The 12,400-nt window shown below is 32.5% G+C and overlaps 1 protein-coding gene across 1 annotated transcript; it reads right to left on the bottom strand.

Moving 5' to 3' along the window:
* Positions 1-8,501: 8,501 nt before the first annotated feature.
* Positions 8,502-9,942, bottom strand: LOC127122315 (transcription factor PRE5). Its single transcript, XM_051052673.1, has 2 exons — positions 9,632-9,942; positions 8,502-8,912 (listed from the first exon to the last, which is right to left on the bottom strand). The coding sequence occupies exons 1-2, from the start codon at positions 9,752-9,754 to the stop codon at positions 8,757-8,759; spliced, it is 279 nt and encodes a 92-aa protein (XP_050908630.1). The 5' UTR covers positions 9,755-9,942; the 3' UTR covers positions 8,502-8,756.
* Positions 9,943-12,400: the final 2,458 nt, after the last annotated feature.

Raw genomic sequence — 12,400 nt, 5'->3', positions numbered from 1 at the left:
GGTTACTTGTTATGTAAGAAGAACTTATCCAATTTAAATGCAACGACGTTTGAGATCTTGTTCCGCGTCCAGTGGAGAAAACCGACATTAGCACTAGATGGTTATTTATGAAAAACATGTATGAAAATTACGTGATTACTATAAATAAAGAAAATCTAGTGGCAAAAGGAAATATTCAAGTGGAGTTAGTAGACTACGAGACTTATACTCATGTAGCTTGTCTAGAAGTTATTCGACTCCTTTTGGCATTAACTTGCTGCCTGGATTTTAAGCTTTATCAAATGGATATTAAAATTGATTTTCTTAACGGTTACAAAAATGAAGAGGTATATGTATCTCAACCTCATGGTTTTTAGGATCACAATAATTCTGACTATGTTTTTAAACTCAAAAGAGCCCTTTATGGTCTCAAACAAGCTCCAAGAGCTTGGTATGAGCGCCTAAGTGTATTTTTAATCAAACATGGATTCAGTCATGGTAAAGTAGACACCACTTTGTTTATTAGACGTAAAGCAAAGCATATTCTTTTAGTTCAAATATATGTTGATGATATTATTTTTGGTTCTACTAACGAATTTCTTTGCCAAGAGTTTGTAAGTTTGATGCAGGGTGAATTTAAAATGTCTCTAATGGGAGAGCTCACATATTTCATAGGATTTCAAATTAATAAAACCAAAGAAGAAACCTCCATAAGCTAAACGAAATATTGCTTGGAGCTTTTCAAGAAGTTCAATATGCAAAATCTGCGTAGCATCTCAACACCCATGGCTTCAAATATCCTAATTAACAAAGGCGAGAATGGAAATGAAATGGACATCACCAAATATAAAGGTATTACAGGATCCTTACTCTATTTAACAGTGAGTAGGCCATATATATTATGTTTAGTGAGTGTATGTGTACCAAATATCAGGTGTCACCTAAGGAATCCCACATTAAGATCGTAAAAAGAAGTTTGAGGTATCTTAACAGAACTTGCAACACATTCTTTAGTGTCCTAAAGATATCCCATGTAACTTAGTAGGTTTTTGTGATTCTTATTTTGTGGGGTGAAATTCGGATAGGAAAAGCACTGGTGGTACTTATCACTTGTTTGGAAATTGTTTAGTTTCTTGGCACAGTAAGAAGTAGCATAATGTTGCTCTTTGTACCACCGAGACTGAATATGTAGTTTATGGTAGTTTCTTTTACATGTATTATGGCTAAAGAAACAATTTCTAAATTATGATTTAAAACTTGGTTGCATTACAATCAAGTGCGATAGCACTAGCACGATAAGCCTCAATAAGAATCTAGTACTCCACTCATGGACTATACATATAGAAATTCGACACCATTTTCTTAGAGATCATGTTGAAAAAGGGGACGCTGTTTTGTAATATGTTGATACAAAAATCAGCTTGCTAACATTTTTACAAAACCATTATCATAAAAACCTTTTCACAAGATTTGTAGGGAATTTGGAATCTTGGATTCCTCATGCTTTAAATAGATTACGATTTTTGTTTAGTTTCTTTTGTTGTTTTTCTTTTGTTATTAACTAACACTCTCTTGTAGCAAATCATAATTTTACCAACCCTGTTGGCACGTCTCTATAACTCTTATATTATTGAATCTTTATTTGTTCTACATATGTTCATTGGTTTGCTTATTACATTATTAATTTTATTCATTAATCTATAGCATGCTTATGATTGTTCATCTTTGCATTTAAATTCTTTTTAAATGTGTGTTGCTAATTACGTGCATTTTAACATTTATATAATTGGTCATGCATTATTTAATCTTCCATTCTTAATAGTTTTGATTACTTAATTTTTTTTTGTTGAAATGTTGTTGCATGTCTCTTTGCATATGTGTTTCATGTAGCATGTCTATCTTAGTGTTCTGTATCAAATTTATGATGTTGTATATAAGTTTTAGCATTTTAGCTCATGTGTTCATCTGGAACCATATATCTCTTTTTTATATTGTTAAAGAGGGAGAAGTTGTAGTGTGAGTCTTGATCTGTTTTATGTGTTTTATGATGTTATGAGTGCAATATTTCAGGGGGGGCACAAGCATTTTTTTGCTTTGCCTCAAAGTCGACTTAATTCCAAGTGAAAACTTGCCAAGTATAAAAAATGGGGAGACTGAAGTTACATGTCTCTAATGCAATAAAGGGGAGAATCCCAATACTATTTTATTGTTTGTCTCTTAAGCTTTCATTAGTTATTATTGTCAATTGAGTCTCCTCTTATATTGCACATCTTTTGATTAATATTTCAATCAAATTTACTTAGCATACATAATACAGTTGTTTGCTAAGTATGATCATTAAGTTTTAATTCAATTGGTTGAGTTAATAGAACAAGAACCATATTTTACGTTGGTTTAAGTTATGTGGAAAGTGAAATCTCAAACTATTTTGAAAAACTAGAAAACTTGAGATTTCTTGTGTGTGACTCAAATCAAATCAAATGGAAGAGAACACAAAATTTATGGTGTGTGTGACTCGAATCACACATTACACTTGATTCGAATCATGCAACACTGGGACTCGAATCACAAGTTTCACATTATTCGAATCACACAAGTCCTATTTGCCATTGCCAAGTTTGATTCGAATCACACTTTCTACATGACTTGAATCACAAGGTTTTTCACTTTTTCCTATTTTTCTCTATCCAAATAGTTTGAAATAGGCTTTGTACATGAATTGAATCATGAACTTTCATGACTCGAATCAGAGATATAACATGACTCAAATCATATGAAATGGGTCAATTTTATTTATGTTGATATTGTTCCACTCTACTAGCTCATTTGACTCAAATCAACTTTACTCAAATCTAACAACCATTTTCACCTATTTTTGTGTTTAATCTCCAACACATATAAATTCTTTTGTCACCTCATTTCATAAAAGAGTGAACAAACAGGGAACATAACAACAACTTCCAACTTTTGAAAACTTAAAAACTCCATTCAAAATTTCTTTCATCTTCAACCTCTAGTTTGAATTCAGATCTTGATTATAAAGATTTGTCATTGTTGAAGGAGACGTGTCTTCAAACAAACATTTCTTGAAGAATTGATAAATATTTTCGGGAGGTTTAAAGAATTGGATTGTTGTGTCTGGTGGTGACAAATTCCAGTGAAAAAAAGGAGCTTCTTCTCTCCATGTTGACCTTGGTGGAGCTGTGTGGAAGCTTACAGACAACATATGAGTTATTCTCAATCTTAGGATAGTCCTCATTCAAGAAATTAGTGGGATCAAGGGTGATCTCCATACATGAAGACTTGGAGCAGATTGAAGAAACTGGAAGATTTAAGAACCGAGAATTGAGGAAACATTTCGCAGAGAGTTCAACATAAAGGTTGTATATAAGTCATGATCTAAATAAGAGATTTGTTTTTCTCATTATTATTGTGGATTAGTGATTTTATAAACTCGTGTAATATTTTTCAAAACATATTGGAAGATCTACTTTCAATGAGGAACCATTGGAAAATGGAGTAGGCTCTTGCATGGACAACAAAGCTGAACCATTATATATCCCGGTGCATTCTCTCTCTCCCTCTCTCTCTCTCTCTCTCATGCATTTTAATTTTCGAAGGCTATTGCATGTTTAGGTAAGTGTTTCTTAGTGTAGTTTATCATTAATCTTGTTGGTATCAATTTATTACATAAGTGTAGGTTTTGTTATAATCAGATCCCATTTGTGTTTTAATGCTAATTAAATTATGCAAACTATGGTGTTAGAATCTTGTGGAAAATTTAACTTTGTGAAGAACACATCTCATGTAATTTCCTAATTGTCAATTCAATATAACTTATGAATTTTTGTATTATAGTCTTTGAACAGTATGAGGATATTTGTAAATTGTAGTATAATTGCATTTGTGATTCCTTTTAAAACAAGCATAAGTTCTATATTTTTGCAAATCACCTTCTACAACACAGACTCTGATTTTTCATTTTGAAAATCGGTCAAAATTTTCAAAAGGGTCTATTCGCCCCCCCCCCCCCCCCCCTCTAGACCGTTTCTCTACTCAATATTCCTACCCAACAGTGGGTACAATTTATAAATAATTCTTTAAATCTTTCCTAAGCCTCACATAAATATTCATCTTTCCCTTTCCTGAATGATGCAATTTCATTTCTCATCTTGAATTTTTTTTACATGAGGAAAATATTTGGCTAAGAGGTTTTAAGCCAAATCATTCCATGTGGCTGTGGAATTTGGTTCCAATGAGTTAAGCCAACTATTAGCCTTATCCCTTAGAGATTATAGAAACAACCTTAACATAAAAGAATCATTTGTGACTCTGGGCTTGAAATTGCTGGAAACCTCCAAAAAAATTCCTCAAATGTAGATGCAAATCATCAGTAGTAGCACCTGAGTATTGTCTAATGGCTTGTAGCATTTGAAACATCATTGACCTGAACTAAAATTGAGCTAAAGTGATATCTAACCTTATAAATATCTAGTGATCATAACATTTGGATAAAAAACAACATTGTCTATATTATTCATTGCCCTATCATTGGAAATGCCAATGGTATCGGTTTCAACCATGATCCTTCTTCTCCTTGTTAAGTCTATTCAAGTACTTGTTCAAGATATTCAAACAAAAGAGAATGTATAGGGCTTTTTTTGTTGATTCATTACAATGTGAAATCTCCTTAAGAGTTTGAATGTTATCTCTGGTTCAGGGTCTCTTCTATAAACTAGAGTTAACAACCTACACATGTAACACTCACACACCTCTTATGACACTAGTATATATAAAACGTCAAAATCTCCAATGCACTTTTCACATGTTTTAAGTAAAATCAAAGTGTTAATGACACAATCCCTAGCAAATGTGCCAAAAACATGTTGGGCTCTTTGCATGTGTAAGTGGTAGCAAGTGTTAAAAGTAACATGTTTATCCCACATGGATTGTATTAACTTAAATTAATTTTTAGGTTCAGAGTAAATAATATTACCTAAAAATAAGAAACTTTAGTAGATATGAGAAACATGCTAAGCAAGGATCCATTTAATGATTTTCACATAGTTCTTGGGTGTGATAAGACCTGACGTGATAGATGAGGATAGAACGTGACCTAGTGGTGTATGCCTACAATGATATAATAAGTGTAGTAAATAGCTATAAAAGAAATTCCTAAGTCCCACAATAGCATCTATGAACGGCTATCTTGAGTTCTACTTTCCTCTACGATTCTAGTTTTGTATCCCTAAAGCAACTAGATGGAAAATACTCCTATTTACCTTTTTTTATCCATATTTTTTATGATTTTCATTTATCAAATTATTCCTCAACATTAATAAACCTTTATCTATTTCTAAGATGACCAGCAAAAGAAATAAATATGTAACATTAAAACATATGAAAAATTATATCACTAAAATCAATCACATCACATAAAAAGGTTACTTTTCATTAACTTTCACATTGATTAACATAAAGAGTTTATCTCATGGTGAGTATCAGAAATACAACAAAACATGATCTCAAGCTTAACATTTCTAAACAACAAGGGAAATAAAATATAATCCTAGGAGAGTCACTTCTACTACTACCTGTCTTCAGCGAGCAAGAGGCAAGTTGTGTTAGGCCTGACTAAGTGTTATCCTTCAAGAATGGTTAGGGAGGAGTCGTGTCACAATCTAGTTCAACCTTCCTTTTTTCTTGATGGAATATTTTTCTCTAAGTGTTTTCAATTTCTGAACCTCTTTTCAATTCCCCACGCATGTCCTTTTATAGCCTTCTTTACTTGTAGGGTTGTTTCTAGACTTTGGATCTTGAGCCTTATAATTTTCCATTGATTTTTACCAAGGACTAAAGCATATTCCCTTTTTTATCTGTTAATACATGTACTGGGATGGTACCCAGTGCCTGTAGGAGATAACATGTCTCATAGCAGTTCTATTGTGCAAGGTGACTAATGGATCTCTCAAATACAACTTTTCGAAGTTTGTCCTCTAGTGCTCATCCTTCTTCATTTAACTTTACATCTTAGCCCTAATTCTCTTATTCAAAACTCTCCTACCCGAGCCCTAATGTTAAGAATAAAAACTCATACCAACATCTTCTAGCTCAAGGCCTGCTGAGTAGTGTTCATAAATTCCTAATGTGACAGAACTTATCACCGAAGTTACTCTTTTACATACATAAAAATGCATAAAAATACAAAAGAGAGCATCTAATGTGCTATATAACAATTACACCAAAGTCAAACAAAACACAATTAAATAATACTTAATAAAGCTAGAATCTACCAAATAGTTCAAGTAAGAGAGACTTAAATATCTAAAAAATAATGAGTTATCAATATGCTTGAAGGAAAAGGAAAGTTAGGTTATGCTAGTCAAATCTAGTGTTTTACGAAATGTTATAACCATAAACCATCATATTATCTCATCCATACGAAGTAGTTTGAAAACCCACTTTAGCATGATTATTAATCACTCATGTTAGGTTACTGGCCATGGAAATGAGGCTAACTTCTGGTTGGATAATTGGTGTGATATTCCACTAGTTCAAAACTATAATATTCCTAGCATTTACCACAATTTTCCCACTATCTCTATTAGCAATTTCATTGTTAAAAAAATGGTCCCTGCCTCAAAATATTAGCTTGATTTTCCCTGGTTTGTAAGCATAATCTCCAATTTCTCTATTCCTCTAGAAGAAATCGATGACAAAAGAACATATGATTGTATTGACTCAGGAATCCTCACCTTGAAACATGCTTATGATTTCATTGTCAACCCTCAACAGGTTAACTTGTGGAACAAGTTTCCTTAAAATCCTTGTATTTGTCCCTCTATGTCTATGTTGGTTTGGAAGATAATCCACAACAAACTTTATAATGATAAAAATTTATCTTATAGGGCTCTTCTTCCCTTATATGTGCTCTTTATGCTAGAAGAAGTCTGAAATAACTTTTTACTTAATCTTCCACTACCAATTTACGGCCTATATTTGGATATGGTTCATCACTATCTTAAAATTCCTTTTTTAGATACTGCTTCAATGATTATTTGAAGGCCATTGACATGTACATGTATCCCCAAGGTTTGATTATGATCCAATCTCATGTAATCAACAATATCAATGTTATTTTGAGGGCTAGGAATAAGATAAGATTTGGGGACAAGCTTATTAATTAGAAATATTGTATCTCTTCCACCTCTTCCTTAACTTAAACTTCAGCATTCTTAAGAAATTTTATATCAACATCCATCGTCCTAAGATTAAATACATCATTGATGTTCTTTTGAAACCTTTATCTCTTGGTTGATTCAAGTGGAACATTGATGACACAGCTTTAAGGCGCCCCTCTTTATGCTTGCGGAATCATTTTTAGAAATGATATGATGGAACATATGGACAACTTTTCTTCCTTTATTGGTCAAGGAAATGCATATCTTTTGAGAAAAAGTAAGTGTGAGTTAAGAACTTTGAGGAATAAAGTGTGGGGAAATCCCACATTGATTAGAAAAGTGAAGACTTGAGCATTTATAAGTAAGAGAACCCACACACCTATCACCTTAAGATATTGGGTGAGTCTGTGGTGTGTCTCTTACAAAGGTGTGTTGGTCTTAAAAGAAAAGCCTCAAGTGTAAATATGCTCCCTCGTGTTGACCCCCCAAATTGATGTATCATTAGTGATATCAGAAGTCTTTGGTTCAGGTGAGGGACCAACTTCCTTGTGTCGAAAATATTCCCCACAAGTGGTGGGTAAGAGGTGTTCTATTGAAGAATGTCAATGACGGTACAAGTGTATGAGGATGAAAAGAACTCCCGCTTGAGGGGAGCATTAGGATAGACTCACACATGAGAAAAAGCAAGTGTGAGTTAAGAACTTTAAGAAACAAAGTATGGAGAAGTCTCACATTGATTAAAAAAGTGAAGATTTAAGCATTTATAAAGGAGAGAACACACACACCTATCACCTTAAGTTTTTGGTGAGTATGTGGTGTGTCTCTTACAAATGTGTGTTGCTCTTAAAAGAAAAGTTCCAAGTATAAAAATACTCCCTCGTGTTGACCACCCGAATTGATGTACCAACAATATCTAATATAGCTTACAACTGATATGGTAGCTATTGATCTGACATTGCGAGAGAAATTGAAAAACATTTTGGTTGGAATCGGATTCAATGATGTTTGTGAAAGTTATCTCTGGTGTTTCTATGCTCCCTTGATGCATAAAGACTAGATCATTAAATTGCATGCTCATCTCTCAATCATGATCATTTACATCTATAGATAAGAGAACACTTGTGACGATACTTTCTAGTTTTAATTATGCATCTAAATTTTTTTACGGAGATTTATAATCTCTTTAGTCTTACCTAGACTTTTATATAATATATATATATATAATATATTATATATAATATTATATATATATATATATATAATAATATATATATATATATATATAATATATATTATTTGTGTTTTGCTACTAACTGAAGTGATTAAAGAAAAACACACAGCTAATTATATAACCTTAATTAATAGATTTAACAACAGATACATTTTGGCCATCTATAAACATGGCACGTGGATATATAGCATTATAGCTATAATTCAAAGTCCTTGATTAAAATTACAAAAAGCTTCATATTCAAAATGCACACCTCAAACTACACTCTAGCTAGCCCACCAAATTAAAACAAACTACACTCTTATAAATATAATAATAGATATTAATTTCTCCATTATAATTAAAATTAGATAACTATATCTTAATTATTGATTAATTAAGCTTCTGATAATATTAGCCTCTGGACTATCAGCATCAATTGTGACCAATAACTGAGACAATCTTTCACTTAAATCATCAACTTCTCTGTGTAAGTTTCTTATGTAGTTACAAGTCTCTTGTAGAACCTTAGATGCTGATACCTGCAAAATATAATTAGTTACTATGAGAGTCACTTTCTTTCTCCTATTTCTATATATGTTGTCCTTTGATCACATGTTTTATTATTATTTTTACAATATTTAAAATATAGATATGGCGTACAAAAAAAGTTTCTCTTTGTTATTTTTCATTATTCATCATTGAAAGTAAAGATACATGTACAAGTCGGTGTGATTGGGAACAGTTTGGTCCTATATCTTCCTAAGTTTGACCATGACTGGTCTGGTTGACCAAATTGTTAGATACTATTTCTATAAATATTTTATTACATTTTTTAATGTGCAATATAGTTTTAATTTTTACACCGTTAGTTTTTATTTATTTATAATTCACACACATCTTTGAGACAATTTTATATAAAACTACGAGATTGGACAGTCAAACACATTGAGGTCTAAATCATAATGTAAATAGATAAATAATATAAATAAGTTGTTGATAATTAGAAATTAATAATTTACAAGAATATATAAATGTTTCTTGTACTTTCTATTGTTTATTTAATAAGTTATAAAAATATTTGATGTGTTGGGCTTATATTCAAACCTATAATTTAGTATATCTGTATATTTGAAATGTGTGATTCTTATTTCTAAATTATTTGATAAATTAAAATTTTATTGTGTATGAACAACAAATAGTAAGAGTATGTATTATAATATAATGTGTTGAAAATAAATAAATGTGGTTTTGAGAATACCTTGTCTGAACGCCTATGACGAATTTCAGGAACAAGTTGACGCAACTTAGAAACAAGTTCGATGATTTGGTCATCAGAAATTCTTGAAGAAGAAGATTGTTGTCTTGACCTTCTGCTAGACATAATACTATGTAATTATTTATAATATAACAAAGAAGATACTCCAAATGAAGGAGAATATGTATAAACAAGAGTTAATTGGTTGGAAATTAAGAAACAGAAGACAAGTTATATAGTGGAGAAAAGGAGTTGAGTTTAAAAGGTATAGGTATGAATAAGAAGAAATGGAGAAAGTGATAAGAGAGATATAAAGGGATAGAAAGGGACCATAAATGAAGGAAGAGAGAGAGAGAGAAAAAGTAATGTTGGATTTGAACAACACAATTAAAATCGAGAGATATAAGCCTAAAATATTGGTCTATTTTCTAAAATATTGTTGCTTATTATGCGTGGCTTCTACATACTACTTTAATTATTATTATGAATAAAAATTTATTTTTTCCAACAATTTGTTTATGTTAATAGATAAATAATTGTTATTGCAAAGAATTGAATCCTAAATAAATAGTTTACACATATTTAACTTAACTAAGATATATTGATTGAACTACCGTATTCACTTTATATCAATCGTTTAAATTTATGAAATAATATGGCTATAGGGTGTTCCACCTTCTAGCCATCCTCCTTTACAACATTCATCTTCACTGATTTTTGGGATTTTCAATAACCATGATGTTGTCGTATCTTAATAAACATCTTGGTTGAACTTTTAAATTGAAAGAAGAATTTGTAATCAATAGTTTGATGGGGTAAGAATTTAGAGATAGGAATTTGAAGTCCACGACGGTTTCTAGGAGACGAGATCAATGCTAGTGGGCTCTTTTAACATATGTGGGTTGGATAGCCGAATCAAGAAAGATAAGGTTAGGGAATTTATATCTTTCAATTCTTTGGATTTTGTGGCAATTCAAGAAATTAAATCGTCTGTTGTTTCTACCTCTTTGATCCATTATCTCTAAGGTAATGAGTTTTGCGAGTGGAGTTTCATTGGACGTCTGCTCTCTATTTGGTGTAGTTCAAATGGGTCCTCACCTGTTCTCCTTCATTGGTTCAATTATTCTTGGGGTTTGTCTTTGTTAGGAAGCTCACCACTCTACTTGTATTATGGTGAATGTTTATTCTATTTGTGTTATAGTGGAGAAGTAGGTTTGGTGGTCTAATCTTGTGCATATGAGATCGATTCATAAGGGTGATTTATGGGCTACTTTAATTCTTTATGCACTAGAGATGAGAGAATAAGAGGTTTAGGCGTCACACGTGGGGGGGGGGGGGGGGGATATTAATAGTTATGGATTCCTTAATTTTATTGCTCATATAGATTTGTTGGATCCCCTTCTTTTAGGGAGGACATTTACTTGGTTCCAATATAATGAGGAAACAACTAGTAGGTTGGATATAATTCTAGTTTCTGAGGGTTGGTGTGATCTTTGGGGTCAGATGGCCCAATGGGCTCTTGTGAGATATGTGTCTGATCATTGCCCCATTATTCTTTGTTATGCCAATATGTTGTCGGGGTCTGAAACCTTTTAGATTAAATAATCATTGGCTTAGTAATCCTAGTTTAAATGCAGTAATTGAGTCGAATTAGGCTTCCCCTAACTCTTTGGGTTGAAAAGCATTTGTTCTTAAGGAAAAGCTAAAGGCTCTAAAAGGTGATATGGGAGTTTGGAATAGATAGGTGTTTGGGAATTTGGACTTTCGTACAAAGAAGCTTAGCGTTGATATTAGTATCTTGGATCTTATTGTGGGTCAATGATTACTTAGCCTGGAAGAGATCTCAACGTGGTCTAGAGCTCTTTCTTACTTGTGGGTCTTACTCTAGATTAATGACTCTATTTTGGATCAGAGGTCACATAATAGGTGGTTAAAGAAATGGGACACTAATTATGGCTTCTTCCATGCTTATGTTAAAAGTAGGAATAAGAGGAATTCCATCTTAGCTCTCCAAGGTGGAGAGGTTTGGGTAGAAGGTGTAAGTTTGGTTTGGCAGGAAGTGTATAGATTCTTTATTGATCATTTATAGGAACCTCTTTTGGATAGGCCTCCCTTGGATTGTGTTCCTTTTCAATCTCTTTCTTCAGTTGAGACTGATATATTATCTTCCCATTTTCTTCAGAGATTGATCTTGTCGTCTCTCTGCGTTATGGGAATAAAAGCCCATGTTCTGATGGGTTTAATTTTTCCTTTCTTATGAGGGTTTTTCATATTCTAAAGGAGGATATGTGATTTTTTTTCCAGAAATTTCATTCTAAGGCTACTCTGCCCTATATTTTCTCCTCTTATTTTGTGACTTTGGTTTCGAAAGTGGAATATCCCTCCGGGTTAGGGGATTTATGGAATATCTCTCTTGTGGGTCCACTTTATAATCTTGTTGCCAAAGTTATGGATTCAATATTGGTGAAGGTAATAGAGACCCTTATCTCTCTAAACCAATCTTCTTTCATCAACGGGTGTCTGATGATTGATGGAGTTGTGGTTGTTAATGAGGTCGTGGTTGTTAATGAGGTTGTGGAACTCTCTAAGAGATCTAGGAAATATCTTTTCATATTTAAGGTTGGTTTTGAAAAGGCTCATGACTATGTGAGCTAGAGTTCCTTGGATTATATGCTCTCCAAATTTGGGTTTGATTAGAAGTGGCCCACTTGGATGCATGCTTGTGATTTTTATAACAATCTGACAATTTTAGTTAATGGGAGTTCAACCTCT

Source organism: Lathyrus oleraceus, chromosome 1 (assembly GCF_024323335.1).
Source record: "Lathyrus oleraceus cultivar Zhongwan6 chromosome 1, CAAS_Psat_ZW6_1.0, whole genome shotgun sequence".
NCBI lineage: Eukaryota > Viridiplantae > Streptophyta > Magnoliopsida > Fabales > Fabaceae > Lathyrus > Lathyrus oleraceus.
This window is presented reverse-complemented; position numbering and strand designations above follow the sequence as displayed.